Genomic DNA, 23,511 nt, shown 5'->3' with positions numbered 1-23,511 from the left:
AAGGGACTTTAGGTTTCTTCTAGTTTCTTGATGCTTTTTTTATTTTAGCTGTTGTCATCACAGATATACAGGAACTTCTGAAATACAAATTTGTGAAAACAAACCCACAGCCCAAAATATTGGCACCCCCAATTTTCTCCATCTTTCACTCCTGGTTCACACTCTACTGTATGCCAGCATTGGTTAGGCATCTGACTTTTTCAGGGATATTTTTAGGGATATAAACTATGCTGGTGCAAATCCTTATGTAGACAAAAATCTTGCTGAGATAACTGTCTTCCACCAGCATAACATATTTCAGTTAATGAGTCAGAATACGCTTTGATATCAGTATAAATGGTTCCTCCTGGGGGGAGGATTGCTTCTTTACTGTTAAAATGTAGATAAGTTCTGAACTTTTCTCTTCCTTTACTTGGGCTTAAATCAGTCAAACCTATATCTAGTATTTCTCATCCAGAAATAACACAGCTTCTTTTCATCACCTTTTTGACTGTTGGTCCCTTTTCTGCGTTCCTGCTTTTGATTGTATGCTCACCAGAAAGGGGTGTATTTAAAACCCTCTTGAAAGCAGAAGTTCTGTTTCAAGCAACAGTAACCGCAGGATCAAATGCCTCCAATCTCAAAAGAAAGAAAACTGACTCAAAAGCTTGAAGCTAACGAATGGTTTGCAGTTGTCCGAGACGCTTGTCTTTAATATTGAGGAAGCAATGACTTTCTGGCCTCCGAAGGTGCATCTCCTAGACAGGCAGGCACACAAGAAAATGAAGTCTTAATGCCGTGAGCTTCTTGAGACTGCTGCAATAACATTCTGGCAGACTGGGCTCCCTTGGCTCTTTATACTTGCAGCAATTTGAATGTCTCTTTCGGTTTAGCGTGATGCTTGGCAAATTTCCCAATCTTACATTATCTGGGAAAGGAAGACGAGAGGAGCTGGTACGTTGGGGGAGCCTTTGAAGAAGCTTCTTCTTTGCAGTTTGTTCATAGCAAAACAGTTGGCTGCGTGCAGGAGAAGCGTTCGGATGGCAGCTTAGGCTGCTAGCTTGAAACGAGTTTAACTGAATTGCATCCAGGCACCAAGATGCTCAGATACCACAGCAATGTGTGTGGTATAAGAACCTAGATAGAGGAAGATTAGATAGCAAATCAGACAGAATTTTGCATGTGATTTCCTGGGTTTGTCTAAACTTATAGCAGCAACAGTTAATTATAGGAGTTTCTGAAGGCAACTCCTGGGTGGGTTATGTCACTTATACATTCAATTCCAGCCCAAAATTGCCAGCTGAGAATTACTGCTGTGGTGGGAAGCCCCTGCTCATGCAAAGCTGATGGAAACAGTCCTTGTGCCTTCCCACGCAGGGGCAGGAACAGCAGACATCAGTGATGGAGGACCTGGGGTAAAAGAAGCAGGATGACCACAATAGTTAACGTGTGACACAAAGAGAGTCAAGATGGGCACAGGTCAGCAGTAAAGACAGACAGATGCAGGAGGTGGTTGCACATGGGAGGTATTTGTGGTCATCCTCTAGGTGACTGCTTTACCTACTTCCAGATCTAGTCCCTTGCCTTCTACCACACACAAATCCCTCAGCTCTTGCAACCACTTCTTCTGGCTCTTAAGTAAGGGCAGCTCTTTAACAGCAGATTAATGTTTTAATGAAATTCTTGAGGCTACTTTGAAGCGACTGAGCAAGACAGACTGGTGTTTCAGCAGTGCATGTTGCTGTACAGAAAAGACAGCGCTCTAAGTCTGTATGCACAACAGAAGTTATTCTTTTTTCTCTGGTAGTTGAGCTTCATCTAAACAGTAGTTGCACAAGTTTCACAGCAGGAATAATTAGCCTGCCACTATTCTTATGTGCCTATAGGACTTGCACCCAAATACCTGCCCCTGAACTGGCTTCCTCAACACAAAGCCAGCTCCCTCTTCCTCTCCACAGAACTGCATTCTGCCATAGGGACCCACCTGCACGTAGAAGTATTTAGAAAAAGTAAAAGGCAAGGTTTTGGACCTTATAGCAGTTTTGATCTGCAGTTTCCAATCTGTGAAGTCTTATTTATTTTAGAAAGTGGGAAAGCTTTCAAGCACTGATTTCATAGGTAATGCATTTATTTTTTCTTGGCTGATATTCTTGATTTTGTTTTGTAGTCTTTCCTTTGAGTATCTGAACTTTTGCATGAAATTTCTGCTCACTTGGAAACACCAGCACATCAAGTAATTACCAGTCTTTCCTGCCTAAGTTAAGGGCCTTCTCCTTCCTCGTGGTGTTAGTTCAAGGTCACAACAACAGATTTAAACACTTCACGAATTTGCATCTGACTTGCTCTCCACAGAAATTGTTCATTAAAAGATCCAATTTCCATTGGCGTTCTCCCTTTCAAAGGATGTCAACAGGAAATATAAATGCTCAGCTCTTTGTGAAGGATCTGCAAGGACATGCAGGCTTTAAAAAAATAAAAAATATATAAAAAAAAAAAGAAGCAGTTAACCAAATCCTTTAGTTTCTGTTTTGAATGACTGGCCATAGGAATGCGGGCTAAGCCATATCTCAGCTGTTCCCAAAGACGTGTATGTGTAACTTGTTGATAGTGGTGCTTCAGGCAGCCGTGATAGCAGTGTGACCACCCTTGTGTTCATCGTCCCACGGCAGAACCAGCCCCCGCCTCCTCTCAGGAGAAAACAGGCACAAGAGAAAACAAAGAGGGATCTGTTGTTTCAGAGAGCTGGCACCTGTACCTCCTGCTCTGTACCAAAACGGAGAGATCCTAGGTTGCCTCGGCCCTCACCCTAAGGTTGTAAGGAGCAGCGTGGCTTGCTCTGACAATTAATGTGAGTGTCTGATACACGGGAGAGCTGCGACTTGCCTTTCAGGATCTTCAGGGGATCTGACTGATAAGAGCAAAGCTTGACACCCAGGATAGCAGCTGACTTCACTGGGAACTGTACATCACCACCAAAAGGAAAGAAGAAGCCCACCAAACCCTAGAGTTTCAGCACTGTGTTGTTAAAATCTCACCGGTGCCCAAGGTATATATCTCTTTCACAGTAAAAACTACTTACAGCGTACTGTAAATGCACAGACACAGATCAATGTTGAACATCTGGTTAATATAAATTACACTCTTATTTTGCAAATAAAAGTTCCTAGGGTCTACACGACAAAATCTGGCCAGCATAACTATCTCATGGGGAAAAAATCACATCTCTAGCCTGCAAAGATAACTATTTTGGCATGATTCCTCTCCCCACTATGCAGACTTACATAGACTTAACACCAAACAGTGGAGTCCTTCTGCCAGTGTAGCTCACATTGTATGGGAGGTATCTCAACCATGCTGGTAGCCTCCTCCAACTGGTAGAAGCCATGTCTCCACCAAGTGATTTGGCCAGAGCAGTGACACCAATGAAGACTCAAATTAGTACAAAATAACCCCTTTTCTCCTGCTACTCGTCTCTAGTATTTTTCAGTTTTAAAGCTTTCCACTAAAAGGAAACACACAAACTTTGCACCTTTTCTTGTATCAGCAATGCATTATTTCCTTTTTCAGAGGAATTAAAACATGCATGTGGGTGGGAAGTGTGTCTCTTTCCAACACCCCGATGCTTTTTGGAGGGGAGGAAGGGCTAGGAAGGAGGAAAGAGCAGATGGGCCTGGCAAAGGGAATTAGCACTTCTGCAGTGGGATGCCTGTTGTTTGTTTTGGTGTTGGTTTTGGAGGTGCAGGGGCAGAGATTATTTGCATTTCATTAAGGCTTCATATTTTGTTTTTGCATGGTGGCATTTGAATAAATCTAACGGTCATAGCTAATGGGCTACAACTGTGCATGCAAATGAATTTAAGAGCTGCTTTGAATAGCAAAACAAAAGTCCTTCAATCTGTTTGTGAATCATATCCCTACATCCTGATTTTCCTTGTTCTTTTCATACAGTCCCTGTTACCTGATAACATTTGCCAAAGGCCTTTCTGGATGAACAGAAAAATGGAAGATTTTGTAGCCAACCCTAACCTGTGAGCACTTTGCCAGGCAAGGCAACTCATAAAGCTGGCATGGGCTCAGTAGGGTTCAGCCCATGGTGACAACAGGCAGCTTTCACATGTACTGTTTCGGCAGTTGACTTTGCTATTCCCATTTGTCTCAGCCTGCACAGACTCTCCTAACTCCTTTCCCTGCCCAGTCACCCTTCATCAGTCTCCCGTGTCTTGTGGTTTCGTGCAAGTGGTGAGCAGAACAGAAGGGAGGAGGAGGAGTGGACAGGAGGCACCCGCACCAAAAACAATCTTTTCCGAGCCAATGCAGACCAGGAACTTCCCCTTATATTAAATTCCCATTACCACTTAGCTGTGAAATGAAGAAAAAACATGGACAAGCCACCGAGAGGCCTTCAGGAACAGCCCCACAAGGCAATTCAGAAGTGCATCTGCACACTGATGCCGGTGATCTTCATACTCGTGTGTGCTAAGTGCTGGAAGGGGGCTTACAGTTTGCTCCACCAGGCTGCCTCACTGCCAGGGCACATCTGCCTGCCTTACAGCTGATGCTGGCACACAGCACCCGTCAGGGTACAGCATGCAGGGTCTGGCTCAGGAAAAGGCAGGAGAAAGCAGTGAGCAAAAAAAAATGCTACCTCGTCTCTTCCTCGAATAAGGCTTTTACAGGTGAGCAAAAATGGTTTGGGCCACTAACGAAGTATAGCTTGCCAAAGAAAATACATGCACAAGCTCATATGTTCCAGGTGGCTGCTGGCAGAAGCATAGCTGCCCATGTAAGTCTTCAGCATTTTTTATTTGGCTCAAGGTTGTTGGTTTTTTTTGTGCTTATTCATTAAATTGCAGATTTATCGTAAGGTTACTTTATGTAACCCTCACTGTTTCATTCCCCTGGTAAATCAGCTGATTGTCACAAGATTTAAAAAAAACAACCACCAAAGCCTGCTTCAAGCTGTGTGAGGAATGCATGGCATCTCTGAAGAAGGTGCCACTTCACCTGAACTTTTACCAGAGGCTGCTGCAGCAGCACAGCGTTGGCCAGCACGGGGCTGGAGCTCTATGGCTGCAGCAACGCTTCTGTGCTGCTGGAGCTCGAGGCTGAGTGCGAGGCAGGTGATCCAAAGGTATCTGGATCAGAACTCCCTGTTTAGACAACAAACAGGGGATCAGGTATTTCCCTAAGAGATGTTAAAACAAGCAGCAGAAAAAAAAAAAAGAAAAAAGCGTGACTGGTCCCTCGTGGCTCAGCTGATGGCACAGCCTGCTCAGACTAGTTCGGTTTCACCCTTTGCATTCACATGCACTGCCTGTTCTGGCAGAGACCTCTTCAAGCAAGCCCTTCCTTGGCAAACCCTTGGTCTTTCTGTCTTTCTTTTCCCTGTTTACCTCAGCTAATACCTGCGCCTGAAGCCCTTTCACGGCACAGCTGGATACATTTATTAAACAAAACCCTCCATTACTGAAGTGGTGGGCTGATGACAAAAGCTGTGCCAAAGCGCTTTGAACATTTCTACAAGCAGCTACTTTCAGTTCCCATTTCTCAGACTGTTACATGATTTAACTCTTTTGCAGCAGCCTGAGAGTAACAGACACTGGCAGCTGGAGCATGCAGGGAACATAATGGTGTATGTGTTCGTATTTCCCTCAGTCGCCAAATTACAAGCTGGGTCCAAATTTCCAAATTCAGCTTTTTAATTTAGGTAGGCTATTACCAGTGTAATGGCACTCAAATTGAAAGTAAATTGCTAGCAAGACAGAATTTAGACCACACTTTGAGAGAACAGGCCTGCATTGCCATTCAGACCCATTTTGTCCTTATTTTTGAGTCAGTCAAAAAGTTGTAAGTGTTCCCAACACATTGTGCTTCTTTGCAAAGGATATGGTTGTGTGATGGTACACTATGAGTTCCCTTACCAACTCTGTGATGCCTGCTCCGTCCTCCAAAGAGACCCACAAATCACTGTGGGTGTTTGATAAGTTTGTATGTAAATATAAACTCATTAGAAGTGGTTTGATAAATTTGGCTAGAAGATGGCCTAAAACTGAATGGTTCTCAGTGCAACTAAGATTGGTGAAAATACATGGAATTTGTTTCTGTGTACAAATTATATACAGCTTCTAGCATTCCACCCAAGTAGTATGACTCCAGGACTGAGTAGAGCCTGAGTAGAGTTTGACTGTGTTGTTTGAATACAGAGGATTTTGTTCAGACTGCCTTCTTTCTCTCCTTAATGCTAATATTGCTCCCTCAGAAGTGGCACCCATTAAATACCACCAATGAGCCGCTACAGTGACATTACAGCTGATGCCAGAAATACCTCATTTTAATGTGGGCCTTTCCAGGAATAAGAAAACCAGGCAGCCTCCCCTAGGTCTGGGCTTTTGCATATTGCAGAGCCACGTCTAACTGAATTAAGTAGAGATGCCAAGACGAAATTGCTGAAACATTTCTCATGCTGACTTGGTTTAAGAAGAATGCAGCCTTGTCTGAACACTGCATGGCTTTCCATGCAAGTTGAACAATCAACACCTTACTAACCCCATGTTTTAAGGGTTGACCATAGCCTGGGTTGATCCTCCCTCTCTCTAAACTATGGAGCAAATCTGTCTGCTGTCAGGTTCGTTCTCCAGAAGTATGAACAGGAACAGTCATCCCCTTTACTATAACCAGTTAGATTAATATATTTCTAAGCATATGCATCAGTTTTTATGAACAAATCTAACTGCAAGTAGTCTCTACTCCTTAGATGTCTCCATCTGAGTGCCATGTTTAGACAGCAAATAATCCAAATACTATTTCCATTTATTTGAATTTACATGGCCTTCCATGAGAGCCCGGCATCGGTAGGAGCTGCAAGGTATGCCCCCAAGACCACAGGCTCACCAGTGCAAGCATTTAAACAAAAAGACAGCAAGAACAAAGAACAACAAAGAACTTAGGTGAGACCACTGTGAAGAGAACCATTTTTGTCCAAAGACAGAAACCTCAGATATCACTGGAGAAACAAAAGGGTATGCAGGCAGCAACTAATCTAAGCTGCATATCTAAGGCTGTGTAGGGTCTAGTGAAAACAGAAGGCAGGATAGATTCATTTCTACCACCGACAAAGGTGAGGGGCAAAATAAATAAATAAATAAACAAAACAACAGAAAACAAAACCAAAAAACACAACCAACCAAACTAAAAACACCCTGGATGTGGGGATTTGATGGGGCGTATACATGCTAAAGCCAGTCCCTGGGCAGGTTCCCTGCCAGCGGTCAGCAGAGTGGCGTGGTGACACCTTCTTTTCCAGCACATTATAATTTGATAAAGTGCACCTGGCTGGAGCACCAGCATGTCAGCACTCCCAGGCGGAAAAAGATATCGGCCTCTCTAAAGATACCGACCTTGTGAAACACCACACTCGGCACACCACCGTCTGTGGCTGAGCTGTCCTGATTTGCATGTCCTCACTACTCGGGCTTGCATAAAAGACCCATGGACGCTTCAGGAGAATAATAGCTACAGATCTATTTTTTCTTTTTATGTTCCAAGAACTTTTCTCATTAGCTTCAAGATGACATTTTAATGAGGTTTCGCTGCAAAGAAAACAGGGGACAATTTAAGCAGCTCTCTCGGCTCTCTCCCTCCCCAAGCTCTCTCTGAAACGAGTTACCATGCAGGATCGAAAGCTTTTACGAGAGTTTGTGTTGCTCATATTGAGGCAGTGGTGAGTGAAAAGTCATTCAGCTGCTACATCTTGGCATCGGAGCGGATGTCATTCCCTCTCCCACCGTGACAGATGGCAGAGCCGTGTCATTCAAACCTGGGCAGGTTTCTTCAAAAGCGTGGAGCTGGTGTGTGTTTGTTTGTTTGTTTTGGAGTCACGGAGAGGGCAGCATGAAATAGCTGCGAGGCAATTCCCGTTCAGTAAAATGGAAGTCTCACCAGCTCTTCATTCAATACAATGTGGCTCAAGAGGATATCCTGTCAAACCAATGATAACGAGGGAAATAAAGTCACTTCCTCAACAGCTGTTTGATTCAGGTAGAAAAAGGAAGTCTTTACTTCCTCGTGTTTGCTCTCCCCGCCACCCCCTCAGTCACAAATGCAGAATGCCATGCCGAGGCTGGCTGTTCCCTTTGCATAGTCAGGAGGGAGCAGTCGTGTCATTAATGCTTCGCCGGGCGCAGCATATGGGAAGCATTTACTCCTCTGCAGCCTGGAAGCTAGGGCCTGCCTCTCGGGCAGGGATGAAGGCCGAGCTGCAAGAGGACCGAGACTAAATAAACTCCAAGTGCAAGCAAAGAATGTTTGTGTAATTAAAGAGGACATTTGTTTCGTGGATCAGCGCCGCCAAATTTGGGCCAGCGGAAGAGGAGGGCAGTGTGAGACAGAGCCTCTGCTTCGAGATGGCCTTGACACAGCGCACTCTCACACCTCCACACCCTCACAGGCAAAATTCAACAAACTCCATTTTGGCCCCAGGCTCCCTGGAAAGCCATGCAATGCCATCCAGGACCGGGGCCTGCCCTCCCCATGGGTGGTTCAGCGGGCAGGGCTCTCGGCATGCCCCTGGCCTGCCAGTCGGGCCCAAGAAGGTGAGGCCACCGTCTCAGGTGCGTGGTACCAAGAGGCGCCTAAGCCGAGCATCTTTCCCTCCAACACTCCCATCTTTCCTGCTGGGTGGAAACAGGCAAGGTGAATTTGCACCGTAAACCAACGACGGACTGATCTGACTTCATAAAAGCTTCCAGAGAAATGACTTTCAAAAAACTTACAGGGCTGAATGAAGAGTTCTTTTCCGTATAACTTTTAACTGCCCTGATATAATTTTACATGCAGGATATAACTTTCCATTAAATTTTAAATAGGCAGGTCTTAAAATAAAGGCCTACAAGCGTTTTCTTTCCAATTGTGTAACATTTCCAGAAAGGTTGACCAAGCCAGGACTTGCCTCGGTCTATTTGCCAAGGGGACCCTTGCTTTAGTTATAAAGAGTGCTTTTCAGAGTACATCAAGTGTTTCAAGCAATTTTGCTAATCTTATTTGTTTTAGAGCTGATTCTCTTATTTTAAACAGACCGGTTTAGGTGACAAAAATCCAGTGACAAAAACATGGGTTTATAGAAGGAGGCAAACCTTATGAAACAGTCAGGATTCTGTTTAGGGTTCTCTTTGTGCTAAAATAGTTTCCAGTAAGGGGTCATACTTCCCTCCCCCCTCGCCTTGTTTTAGTACATAAAATGGACATGTGTTTATTTAAAACAGGTTTGAAACTTAAACAAATAGTGACAGGCTGTTCAAACAAGCTTCGGAAATAGGCCTAATCAGGATGTTTGAGAAGGGGAGGGGGAATGATCATAAAGAGCTACTTGTAATATATAGTGCAGACACCATTAGGTTGGGTTCATGTTATTGTTGTAATAATCTCTGATGAAAAAGCACTGCATGCTGCACAGTTTTTGTTAGCATTCCTCTTTTGAACCATCGGTTATGCCATACTTTTGCCAGGTCTTCAAATTTTACTGTAATCCTCTGTCCATCCTCATAGCAAGTACCGGGAGATCACTGAATCATTGGAAATGGCTTTCCAACCAAACTGGGCTGAATGTTCCTAAATTGAGGTAGAAAGAAGGCACAAAACACGCTCATTTTGCAGTTGATAGTGTGTGTGCATCAGCTGTCATAACTATACAGAAGTGAGACCCAGCCCACTGAAAGAAACCATGGAAATGTAACGTTAAAATATTTTCACGACTTGCATTTCCATGTTTTGTTTTGTTTTTTTCATTTCCTCTCTTTTCCACCCATAATATCACCAAGTGTTGAACTTTACCCTTGTATTTTTATAAGGCCCGATCTTGAACTCCCTATCCAGACAAAGCTCCCATGGAAGTCAGTGAGCCTGCACTGGCGGCAACAGGATTTAGCCCAGTCTGTAACATTTTAGGATATTGTGTTACTTCATAGCCTTAAGGAGAAATAAAGGAAGCTTTCCAAAGAGCTGCACAGCAAACTCTGTGCTTTTCAGCTCTGCAACAGCACAGCTGAATATTAAGGCCAGAGTTTGCAAATGTCTATTTCAAAAACCAGGCAGCAACGAGAAAGTTGCCAAATTTTCTCAGGAATGAACAGTTTGCTTTAAGACATTCCCCCCAAAGGTTAAGCTGCTTTCACTTAAGAAAATACCCTTGGATACCCATGCTTGAAAATGATTGCCTGGAGTAACAAGCATGGAGAAATAACAGGAGGAACATGATTCAGGTCAATCTGTGGGCCAAATCCTATAGCTATTCTGTTACTGACACGCTCATTCTTACATACAATATGCACCAATATTATTTAATGTAAAGACACGTTTTGAAATTACATACATTTTACTTATTTGAGTCTCACTCAGCATCTAGTGAACAGGCAAATGGCACAATATAAAAAAACCTTACACGCCCTCTCGTGGTATAACCACAAATGCTTTTATTCTCACAATAACTAGAGAACGCTAATGATGAAGGCTAATTTAACTTATGTAATTCATGGAAAATACACATGGCTGAAAGGTTTATATGAATGGTGGAGACCTTTCTGTCTTAATTCCTGCAGTAATCCATGACATATATGCAATTTTAGAAGGCAGGTTACCTCCTAGCGTAGTAGTATTACAAAACATCTAAAGGCATCATAACATAAAACGTAAATAGAGAATGTTTACCAAAAAAAAAAAAAAAAAAAAAAGGAAGCCTAGAGTAATAAAGAGGGATGGGAAACTCCACATCAGATAGCTATTTCATGGGTTTATCTCAGTAGTTTGAGTGCAGGCCTGGACTGGCTGCAAAATAAAAGAGTTGTCCTAAGCCCTGCTATGAGTTGTGTTCCATTTTTAAAGTCATTCAGCTTTACTATTTATTGCTTTCATGCAACACAGTGTAATTTACCACTCAGAATGCTCTGAAGTTTCATGTTTGTAAGTGTTATAAATTCCAAATCACAGGCAGCTTGAAAGAAATTCATTAACCGCGGAGTGTTACCAGTCTAATCACTAGCCTAGTAAAATCCGATTGCATTTATGGACGACAAAAACTTTAATACTTAAACAGGCTTTCCATTCAGTGCCTGCATGCATCTCCAGACGCTCTCAGTGCAGCTCTCCTTAAATACAGGACTGCAGCTTGAAGGAGAAAACACAACATGTTTTGGGCTCAAGGCAAGGATTCCCTTTAGCCTCCATGCAATTCGAGTTGGGGGCAGCTATGAGAAGTGGCCAACCCTCTGGTGTTATTTCCCCCTCCTCTTCTTCATGCTGAATGTAGTGCCTGTAAGCTCCAGGGCAAGTCAGGCTGACAAGACAACCACATGGAGAAACAACTCTTTTTTCAGGGCTGGGTTACTCTTGTGCCAGATCAGCTGGTTAGCCTGACTGACCCTGAAGCCAGACCAAAGTATGACTGTCAGGAGTTCAAGACCGAGACGTCACCCCTTCTGGTGCCAGTCATGAGGCATAACATTGTACTGCACCTAAACAGCTTTAATCCACACAGATGAAACATCTCAGTGGCTACCACACGTAGTCTTCTGAACCCACCCCTAGGGAACCCAATAAATACTGACTTGTTTTCAGCAATGCCAACCAACAAAATAGATGCCCCATGTCCAGTGGAAACAAAACGTTTGGAGAATGAAGTTCCATTTGCCTCCTTTGTGTATTTTTGTATATATACATTGAGGAGCCAAAAGGGAGGTACTCATGTTTTAAAATGCTGTTCCTGTATTTTCTGTTAGACTGTGCATGCCTATAGCAGATGTCAGGCTGTAAGCAATTACAGCAATATTTGTAAAGAAATAGGCAAGAGAACTTTGCGCTAAGCACTGCACGAAAACATAGCTCCCAAACCACATTTTAAAAGGTTTGTGTGTTTTGCTTCTTTTTTTTCTGTTTTTCTGGATGACCACTGTGCGTGAAGAAGCTCCCCTCCCTCTCTTAAAAAGTTACTGGGATTCTGATATTGCTTTATTTCCCTTTCTAGGATGCCTTCGTGGAGTTGTATGGCAACAGTATGAGGCCTTTGTTCGATTTCTCCTGGATCTCTCTGAAGACTATCCTGAGTTTGGTTCTGGTGGGAGCTTGCATCACTCTTGGCGCTTATCTTGGACATAAGTAGAGTCACCCAGTTTATCGTGGATTACAAAAGTCTTTCAAAACAGCAAAATAATATTTTTTTTCTGTAGCACAATGGTATTTTATGAGCAAAACAACTTCCTGGCTAAAGATTAAATCAGCTATTACTGCCAAAGGAAATATCATTTATTTTTACATTGCAGGAAAATTATTTATTGAAAGATATTTACATTTTAACCTGCTATTTTCAGAAACTCTGCAAGTTGTATCTGTCATCACATCATGTTGTTATTCTTAACTTTAATGAGCCCCATTGTCTTTTAGGTTCTTTTTTTTTTTTTTTTTTTTTCAATTAATGCAGCTGGCTGGATTATTTTATCTCTGAAGAGCAAATATACTGACAAAGACCTACCTGCTTACACTTAGGAGGGCAGTTACTTGAGCTGCTAAAGGCTGCGTAATTGTGTTGATTTTCCTCGCATTTTTTTTGGATGGCTGGGAGGGATCTGAAAGAAAAGGTCAGTGTGAACGAAGTTCTAACCCTGTCCTGCCAGCAAGAACTGACGGAGTAAACAGTTCAACATGGTACAGACATGCAGTCAAAATGGCAACTTCTTGAAGGACACTTGGCTATCCCTACAGTTTGAAATACGATTGCCTATGCCTTGTAAACATGCGTTTACAAGTTACCAGTCGTGCCATCACATCATAGTCATAATAGTCTCATCCAGTACCCTAATGTGTGTCAACTGAAATAATTTTTAATAGAAGTGTGAAGTTAAATCTTTGGGGCTTGCAGGAAATTACTGTTCCAATGATTTTCTCAGCAGTAAAACATTTTCACGGCTATTGACACAGAAACATCAGGAGACCTTAAGTGCCTGCTTCGACAGAGCAGAGCTGGAGTCTGAAAACCTGACCTGTGTCCCACTTCAGTGGGCTCGTATCTGCAACTAATCCTGTTTACTTACGGAGCTCCTCCAGGGGTTTGAAACCAATTAAATGTGGTTCTCTAAGTCCCTGAAAGTTGAAAAAGGTTTTAATTTTATTCGGCAAGAAACAGACCTCAGCTGAGTTACAAATTAGCTCTGACTATCCTTGTTTATCAAACTGGACACCAAAATCAAGCTCATTTTCGTAACAAAAAGAAAAAAAAAAAAAAAATAAAGAAAGTGAGCTTTATCCTCCTGCCCCTCACCCCCAAAATTATTTCATGGAAACAAATTCCTAAGACTGTCTACAGAAGAAAAGATGACGAAGAAACTCCAACTCCTCTATCTGGACAGAGACTCTCTGACACCTCGGGTCGCACAGGTGCCTACTGTCATTTCAAGTGAAAACAGGGTGGAGGAAGAGGGGAGGGTGAAGTCATCTGCCCCTATTTTAAAAGCAACTCAAGTACAATGAATGCAGACTACTTGATATACAGTTTTATAAACAGACCTGTGTTCTGAGAGCAGATGTGTCGATGTGTGTCAGAGCGGGGCTTTTCCATGTGCTCGGAGTGGTCCAGAGCTGCTGAGGAAGCAGAAGAATCTGAGCGTGTCGCACGGACTGCTCTGGGTAGTGGAAATCTCCGTCTTCAATCAAGCGCTCCTATTTTTTCTATGAAACTTTTGAAGTCTGGGATTTGTGGGTAAATGGACATCCAGAGAGAGAAAGAAAAGGTTGCAAAGCTCTGAGTAAAACGTACCGTACAATACAGAAGTGCTATAAGGCTGAAAAAAATGCAGTGAATAAACTGTAGATTCAACCTCAAGATTTCAGTTGGATAACTTTGTGGCATTATATGCAAAATAGCTCCATTAACTTGGGAATGTAATATGTTCAATGTTAAGGCTGTAGTTGATGTTGTGTCTTCAAAGCTGCTTTTTTGTTTGTTTGTTTGTTTTTAAGAGTTGTACATCTCAGCATTTTTACTGCTACTTAGTCATGGCACCTACACTTTGTATGAGCAAAGACAGAATGAGCTTACCTTTCAAATTTGAAATTACTTTTAATTTTATAGAAGCATGTAAAGGAAATGTTTCTAAGAACACAAAAATGTGATCTAAACTAGGCTTGATTTAAAAAAGAAAAAGAAAAAAAAAAAAAAAAAACAGCATCAAAACAGAAACACCTGCAATGTTTTTAGAGTGCTTCTGTCAGCTGTGAGCGTATACATGCAGGGTTCATATGAAAAACATTCTAAATGGGAGCAACCAAGTATTGCGGATTGAGTGTGGGCTTTGTATTTTTTCGGCTACAAAGCTGAATTTGTTTGAAGCCAATTTCAAAACTGGAATTGGCTGGTATCGAGCTAATGTTTCATTTCACAATCTAGTCTTCGTTTCAATTTGTGCCCATACGCCCATTAAAGTTCATGAACTATTAGACCTCGAATTGTTTCAATATTGTTTATTTTATTAAAGGTTTACATTGTCAAAAGTAATAAAAGAGTAACTATCAATTCCAGTGCTGCTATACTACAAGGATAATTTGAATGGGTTTTATTTTTAATACCTTCCAATGGCAGAAGTTTTTTAAAGCTGCTTTAGAAATAATATGAAGAAGACACATGATACACATTTAGATGAATATTGAGGATTTTGTGTTCTGTTGTGTCTACTCACTGGACTTCCCAGTGTACTAGTTAATACCAGGCAAAAAGAGGAGTCGTGATGACTGTTGATGATTTTATTTTATTAAAGAGCTAACGGAATTTTCCCATCCTGACTGCAGACTAGTACAGTATTGTGGCTGCATTAGCTATAACAGTAGTTGGTAATACATTTATTAAGAAACATAGTAGAAACATTGAATGTATATAAAAGCTTGAACTTCTTTAATAAAATCCTCTCCTCTCACTTACGCATTTCTTTTGCAATAATTCCTGTCTTTCCTATTCTTCATTACACTTTCACATAGAATTTTTTTTTTTCCACAAAATGCCTTACAGACTTTCATGCTCCAAGACTACACTTCAGTGAAAATCCATCCTCCGTCACTACGCAGACACACATAGCTGGTCACTCCCCGTGTACCTGAGTTGTCAAAGCAAAAGTTAAAAAAGAAGGAGGGACACTTCTGAAGTTGGTTAGGTGTGGAAGATCAGAGGACAACATAGGAAGAGGTCAAGAAATAGAGGGAATCAGAGAGCGCACTGAAATATCTCCCTGGTTAAAGATGGCTGTTAAATGGAATTTGTTCATCTTTCATTCTTTCCCTTGACAAAGGATGATACAAAGGCAGAGTAACCGATTACACAGACCCCATGATTATTCTTCACAATAAAGCTTAATTAATTCTGAAGGCAGTCTTTTGCAAAACAGAAAATCCTTAGGAATTTGAGAGAAATACTTGATTTGGCTGTATTTAATTTATTTGTCATTAATTCCTTCTCACTCCATTTATTAAGAAAATAATGAAAGAAAATATTTTGCTTCTGAAAAAATATAACTCTACAATCACCTAAGATCTGTTACAGATCAGTAACTTCAGAACAAATGGAAAAACAAGAAAAAAAATCTGCAAGCATTCTGAAATCAGAGCTGACACAAAGGAAATTTCTCAATAGACCAAGCACTGGATCCAACAAAGGAGGAGTGAGGCTGTGGAGGTAACAGAGAATATACAGATAAGGAAGGGGGCTGGAAGATATGGAGAATGACACTGGTATGTAAGAAAATCTCAAGTTTCAGATGATGCAGGAGTGCACCCAAGGTGGTCTGAAAATAGCTTTTAACTAAACCTGGATACAAATTCATGCACTACAACATGACTATAATTAAGAAAATTTTTCAATCATCTTAAAAAAAAATTTAAAGTATTATAAAATTATCCAATCATTACAAAACTTCATTGGTTTGCTGTTGTGATTTGAGATTACGCAGTCTGAGTAGGGTTGCACTAATAAAGAGCAATTTTGAAAAAAAAAAAAGTTTCTTTGAAAGCAGATGTGCCAAGGAAACATTGATGTGGTACAGTTCAAAGAATATAGACCCAGGACACCTCAGCCTTGCATGCACGTAGTCTCCCTAGCTCAGTCAGTGGGAGTCAGAAATATGTAAGGTCTGCATGCTTTGACCCTGAAGCATGACACTGTGCTTACCTGTGCGCCTGCATTCAACTTCACAAACCTAGAAGTCCTATTAATTAAACATGTAGTGAAGTAGCATGTTTAAAGCCTGTCTTTTTTTCCTCTCTCTGTCTTTAAACAAGCTAGCAAAATGATTCATTTGTATTATGAGTTAATGGCTCAGTACTAAACGAAAAATTAAACATCTTTTGATTTATAAGCATAAAAATTCTTTCTCATTGCAAAAGCCCAGCTTTGTTTTTCATTCCTCTCTCTCTTTCAAACCAGGCTACACAAAAAGAAGACAAAAGAGCCAATTTAATCTGTATTTTTTTTAAATCACACTCCTATACTAAGTTAATGCAGCTTCATCACATGATGAAATCTTTCTCACCAAGTTATACAGCATTAAAAAATTCCACACAGAACTATATATTTTTATAATTTAAGTAGCGTATTTTTTTCTTTTTCTTCTGAATATTTGAATTTTAATTATCACCAGCATAAATGTACATAAGCAGATATCGTTTACCCAGTACCTTTGGATGATGTATGTATGGTAATGTAGTTTGTCAGTTTATCATCATTTAATATGATTATGTTGTTCTTTGTCTTTAAAATGTTATAAGAACATGCTGCCATTAAACTTTCCATGTCTGTCTAGTTAATATTGTGAAAAAATAATAAAGCACACTGTGAGTTACTTGTTTTGCATTCGAATTGTTTAGGATTGGTTGATAAGACACTACCCCAACAATTATGAGTGCAATCCTATAAATGAAACATAATGTTTCCTTCTTGATTGTTCTGGTGACATGTTCTGCTTGATATCAATATCTTCAGGCTATGGTGAGACTGTAGAAGCACTATTCACCCATGCTTTTTCTCCAGATCCAAAGTATTTGATGATTTTTGTAAAGCCACAGATCTTAGAACTATGGAAATGCAACCGTCTTTGAGCTTTCTTAAAAAAATAAAAGAAAAAAAAAAGAAACTTTCTACACTACATGGTAGCAGACATGCTTTAGGAACACACATACACACAAAACTTACATCTTTGAAGTTTACGCAACAGAGAAGCATAAACAATTTTTTTAAAAAAATTATTTATTTATTAATGCTGTGCTGTTTTTCAAGCTAATATTAAAATGTTCAAAAGTTGTGTGTGGTAGCTTGTACGCATAGCAGGTTTGTATTTAACCCAGTGTGCACTGTGCAAGAATGCATTTATAAAATTCATCTTTGAAGGTCTGATGAACTTGCGTCCACAGGCTGCCCATAAGGTCAGGGAAAGAGGTGATATTCCGAATAGCTAAGGCAGGTTCTTGGTCTGCCTGGGCCGTCATGATAGAAGATGGGAGAGCTTTCTCCTTGCTTTGACTGTTAGGAGACTGGTTAATCAGGTGCTTAATGTTCCACAGCATAACAACCTCTCACAGCATCCCGTCACACTCACTACAGCATTCAGAGCCGTAGGGTCTGCAAGTCAACACCTCAAGTGAGATTATTTGAAGACTCTTCCTTAGTCTAAGCTTTTCTTTTATCATAGCTCACACTGGCAGGAATCACAGATTTAGCAAGTCTGTCAACTCACATGTCACTTCTCCCAGGTGGGTTCAATGAGGACAGCAGGCTCCAAATGAGACCTTGGGACAAAATCACTTCTAAATGAGACTTACTTGGAAGAGCATCAGTAGGTATATTCCTTAAACACTATGTAAATTAAGCACTAAAGCCATATATAAGTATCTGTGCTGCTGGCAACTGCAAAGGGTGGCATTTATCTTACATTCAGCAGTTTAATTCTGTTACTGCATTTCTTTCTTCTCTGGATCCCAAAAAAGAGCAGCCAATATCGCATCCATGGACACAACCCCGAGGAGCTGCATTCTACACTATCTAAAACAAAAACCTCCCCAAAAAGCTGTAAAGAGACATTCCTCAGCATTCCTCAAAGGCCTTTGTGCATCAAAATACACTAATATAGGTCTGATAAACTGCTGCTGTGTGAAATACAATAGACAGGTGTATCAGATACTTCAAGACAGAAAGACTGTCTTTTGACTACCACCCGCTCTACTGTCTCATACATCCAACGTCTTGTAGAAAGTGCAGTGAGAGTCTTCCATTTTTTCACTAGAAATGTTTTTCAACCTAGTAGAAAGAAGCTGGGAAAGCATATCAGCAAGTTTCAGTGGGCTGAGGAAGAAAAAAAAAAAAAGTAAAAAGTAAAAAAGTAAAGCATTTTTATTACTTCCAAAGGTTTGTTACTCTTATGATTGGTTTCCAGTAGGTGTTTAGCTATTCTGCTTCTTAAGGGTTCATATTACCTGGCCCTCAACATTGCAGTTGTTACCACACACCTTCTGTAGCTGCACTGCATGTAGAACATAGCTAGATTAGCTTAGGTAATGAGTATTTAACGGCCCCATGAATACACCCAACGTCTGGAGTGAGTTTTGCAACCTAGCATGTGCAGTGTACTGTCATGAATGCACCTGCAGTGAGTGCCTCAAGCTAGCTAGAAGTTTAATGCCTTTCCAGGAAAATTGAGACACACGTGCAAAAACGTCTACCCCTACATCTGCATCCCCAAAGGCAGAGAAGGTGGAGGAAGGCAGCCTGAAGCTTTCTGAAAAAAAAGAAGCCACAGCAGAAAAACACAACTAATAGATTGTGTCCTCTTAGGCCCAGGACTGAACTGCCCAGCAGATGAGGTTGCAAATTCCTTTGTGACTGTCAGGAGGTAAGCAAATCTGCAGTTCTGCAGATACTGCCATTTTTTCCCTGATTATTCCATGAGACTGAAAGAAGACTGAAAGGACTTGAAGGAAAGTATCCTCTGCACTATTGTATTTCTAGCTAAGGAAGGAAGAAGTGATTAAATTTCTCTAGGAAGGCAAGACAAGGCAGCAAAAACGGGTAAATTACTTTGGTGACTCCCCTCTTTCTGCCTGGACAGTTGACTCAAATTTTGAGAAAAAGCAGAAAGATTAGCACCCATGATTAAATGCCTACCTTCTTACTGGCACAAAGCACAGTGAGCAGATCAGAACAGAAGAGGTTGGGATAAAGACAAAATGAATGTTACACCTGATAACTGAGGTGGGTTTTGGCACCCTGGAAATTACACTGGTAGGAGCACCTTTAAAACAAGCTTTGCTGGGCCAGAGAAAGCTCCCTTTTCAAAATACACACAAATGGTTTCTAGCACTGCAAACCTTCACTGACATTTTCAGTGTGCTGCAGTCCCTCTGAAACAGCAGGCTCTCAGCCTGGCAGCGCCTGTAGTTCCTGCTATTGTCCCTCTAGCTTATTAAATATTTAATGAGAGATTGCAAATGATACAAAGTGGAATTTATTCCAGTGTGAATGGCCAGATAACAACTGCTTGCCATTTATGTTTCACATCACATCTGACCCTAACAGGCGCTAGCCTTCTGCTCCTAAGTAACGTTTTGGTATCAAGAGCTGCCTCTGAGGCGGCCATACTGGTACTGGTACTGGTGCAAATTCTTATAAAGCCATAGGTGGCAGAAAACAAAAGCCACCCAATCTATTTATTGGTTTGTATTTGCACAAGTTTCTGAAGAGACGTGTGATCCCATTTCTGTCAAAGCAGCCATAGCTTGTGCAAGATCACTGCCTACAGTCAGTCCATTAGTGACCATTGACTGGGGCCACTGACAAGGTTAACTCATTCACACTGGGGTGGAAACAGCTCTGACAGATCCTTAATCCTTGTCTTTGTTGGGACAATTACATCTGAAATTGTGAAGGAAGAAAATGCTGCCTTCTATTTGCACAAAAAAGTATTGCACAAAAAACTGTGCTATACATTATTGTTGTGGTAGAAATAGCCATCCACTATTAGCAGTTTACACACAAAAATGAGAAATACCTCACTTGTCAAAAAGCCTCTTGGTTTCTTCTAGGGTTGAGCCCTCCAAGACACTTATGTGACAGCACATGCTTCAAGTCGTCTGAAGCATGCTTAGCAACATTCAAACTGAGCACCATTTTCTGCACTTTCATCTCTTAAATCTTACATATCTGAAACGCTAATACCATCTTAGAACTACCAGGTAGAGAGGAGGGAGAAAACCATTGACACTCTGACTCCTGGATAGTTTGGAAAGAAAACAGTGTGAGATCAGAAAGTGAACAGAAGTGCCACATGAGATGCCCCAGTGTTCGACAAGGCAGTTTGGAAATAAATTTTTAGTGTGTTTCTACACACCTCCTTCAAGGCAGTACCACTCCAAAAGGCCGAGATGCATCACAACGCTGTGATCCCACGTGATGTGATCCCACAGCACTGTCAAAGGCAAATCAAAATGACTTTCAAGCCTCTCTTCCCGACCTGCTCCACATCCAGTGAGCCACCTTTCCACTGAACAAGGAAGCACCTACCAGCAGGATCCAGCAATGCAAAACATGTCAAAAAACCTGAAACAATAGTTTGGGCAAGCCAGCTTTTGTAGCATAAAGATGCCAGCGTCCTGTAAAATGCCTGGCAGGCAGAGGAGAAGCCACAGTACTGCATTATAATTAACGTACTTGGAAGCTTTTCACCAGGGACCAGGGGCACAGACGTTTTCTGTAATTCTTTCAGCGGAGTCCCATTAAGAGCCTGTGCCGTCTGCTTCGCCGCACAGACGGTGTGGCCTGAAAGGGACTGCTGACTGCTCTGCTCTGTCCTCTTACAAGCCTGCTTGAAGCCAAAGCTGGCAGAAAACCAAGGTGTTCTCTCATGAGACTGTAAATTAATGTTGCTGAAGGAAACTGGCTAGTAGTTCATGTGGTTCTGAGTTTGCTTTCCATCTGGCGTCTAACTCCAAATTCCCTCTGCACCTAGGAATAAAACAGGTGAGGTGTCTGGTCCACTCATCACCCCCTACGCATTACTGATTTTCTTTCATCCAGGTCTTTAAAAAATCCTTGTTCTTGCTACAGTTTTGAAATGTTATAGGGTTTGTTTTTTTTTTGCACTTAAAAAAACAGCTGTTATTTCTCTATAGGCTTTGCAAACATTCTTCCCATTATGTAATTCATTTACTGCTAGCAGAACGCACAGCTTCCTCCAACACATAGCTCTAAAAGAAGCTGGTAGATTTGACACTTAAAAAATGTGACCATGAGAAAGAAACAGATGTATTTTAAACAAAGGTGATGACTGATAGCCCCTCCTCGTTCCTCCTCCTCACAGACAGGGTATGTAATAAACCCTTAACTCTAGTTGCTGGCCACCTAAATCAGCGCTGCTTTACATTCTCCCAGTATTTTCATTAGGGACAGAAAATCAGTCTTTAACCAAGGACAGATAGGCAGCATTGCTTCCAGTCACATCCAAGTCACAGCTTCCAGATCTGGAATTAGATTTCAGTCCTGGTACGTTGCAGATGCTTCCTTGCTTTCTGCCAAGCTGGAGGGGGAAAGTAAGGCCAGTCCAGAGGTCATGAAAGATATTCAAGAAGCATAAGCAGAAAGAAATGACACAGATACCTCCAGCAAGAGGTGAGACAGCATCAGGGGTTCAGATAGGCCTGCGCTGCTCTTCTCATCACACAGCTTTCAAAGTGCAATACTAACCCAAGAGCTATTCCCACCGCCAACTCCTGCAAAACTCCCATTGATATCAGCTGGAACCAGACCTTTTACTGTGTGCACTGGAAGTGGAGCCATTGCTAGCTGCAGAAAGGTTTTAAGCTACAAGAGGTTATTCAACTACCTGAGAAAGACAAAGGCCTTTTTTCAAATATATTTGCTTGTCTTAAGCTCAAATTGACTTAGAGCGGTGGAGAGCTCCGTGGCTGGAAAAAAAATCAGGGAGCAAATCCCTTCCTCTGACAATAAAACAGCTGTCCCCATACAATACACGTAAGCCCCTTTGAAAGGAACACCATGATACAGTCACAAAGGTATTAGGAAAATCGAACGTGACACACAGCTGCAGTGTGTACTGCAAGTGAGCACCACGTGTGCAAACACAAATATGCCCCAGTCTAAGCATTATTAGTTTCTTTGCTTATTTTGCACACTCAACACGTGACATTTTACCTCAAGTTTTCCCGAGTCTTTTTGGAACACATTTCTTCACACATCTTCAGAATGCCACCAACAAGGGCACAATGAAAAAAGCTCCCTGTTTGCCCTAAAACGTTCAAATTCTATCCTACAAGAGAAATTTTAAAAATAAATTTTAAAAAGGGATCTTTCGAGGTCCCTTCCAACCCCTACAGTTCTGTGATTCTGTGTGATTCTGTGATATATTTTTTTTTTGATTTAGTAGCTACACTGGGGAAAATAGGTAGTGAAAAAAAAATGTCACTTTTGGAAACAGAGGTATACACTCCCACACACAAAAAAACCCTTGTCCTTCATTTTCAACTGTATGTCCACTGCTGAACCATCCTTTTCTCTAATTACAGCCGACAATTGCACAGATGTCTCTAGCACAATTTGCTTATAAAGACATATTCATTGCAATGAGATTCATGACAGACTTCACACTTAACAGTTGTCAACATAACTTCATTAATGTGTCTTGAGCATCCATTTGCCCACCCCCTCCCACTTCAAAAACAAAATTAAAACCCGCTTCTCTTCTGTCATCACATCCTCCAACAACTATCACCACTCACTCAAGGGTTGGGAAAATAACTCATTGCTTTTGCCCTAATCTCCATCAACCGATGCTACTTCCAACAAAAGCGGTGTACAAACAAGCTCAGAATCACAAACTCAAGAAGCCGTTTTCATTTCCTGAAGACCATGTATCTTTATCTCGTTGACCCTTCCAGTTAAGTGGTATGATTCACCAATGACTAGCAGCACAAACATTCATTCATGTCTTAAATTCTGTCAAAACATTACAGAATCAGACAGCATGGAGCAGCTACCGTTGTCATTTTAATGATGTGCCCATGATGACTGTAGCTGGAAAAACAAATGTTCTGGTGTTGCATTAGCCCCTCCAATACATAAAGTATTTCCCATAAAAATAAGCCTGCATTTTTTGAAGACAACAGGATGGTAGATGTCAATTACAAAAATTCTCTCTCCTGGTTAGAAGAGAACTTAATGTCCTTGCTTATAAATATCAGGCAATCTTACCTTATGCATACGTGGGGCAGCGGCCCCATATGAAAACTGCAAAAGCAATGGGACGCTAAACAAGAAGAACATTTGTATTTTTATCTGTCTAAGCAGGGTCTGAGCAAATAATAGCCTACAGACGGAACCACCTACACAAAAAAAAAAAAAAGAGTTGTTAACAGATTTCATTTTTCTAGTAAAGTCAAGTATCAGTCAAAACTAGTTGTGACTCATGCTGAGATTGTTTTATATTAAAATGATCAATTAGACCA

At 41.3% G+C, this 23,511-nt stretch overlaps 1 protein-coding gene across 1 annotated transcript in view; it reads left to right on the top strand.

Moving 5' to 3' along the window:
• BCL2 (BCL2 apoptosis regulator) overlaps positions 1–16,855 on the top strand; it is a 91,795-nt gene extending 74,940 nt beyond the window's left edge. Inside the window, exon 2 of the mRNA XM_084509887.1 lies at positions 11,993–16,855. Within this exon, the coding sequence (XP_084366013.1) occupies positions 11,993–12,127 (135 nt within the window). The 3' untranslated portion in view covers positions 12,128–16,855. The remainder of the gene's footprint in view (positions 1–11,992) is intronic.
• Positions 16,856–23,511: the final 6,656 nt, after the last annotated feature.

Source organism: Aythya ferina (assembly GCF_964211825.1).
Source record: "Aythya ferina genome assembly, chromosome: 2".
Lineage (NCBI taxonomy): Eukaryota > Metazoa > Chordata > Aves > Anseriformes > Anatidae > Aythya > Aythya ferina.
The sequence above is the reverse complement of the archived record's forward strand: the minus strand, read 5'-3'. Positions and strand labels throughout refer to the sequence as shown.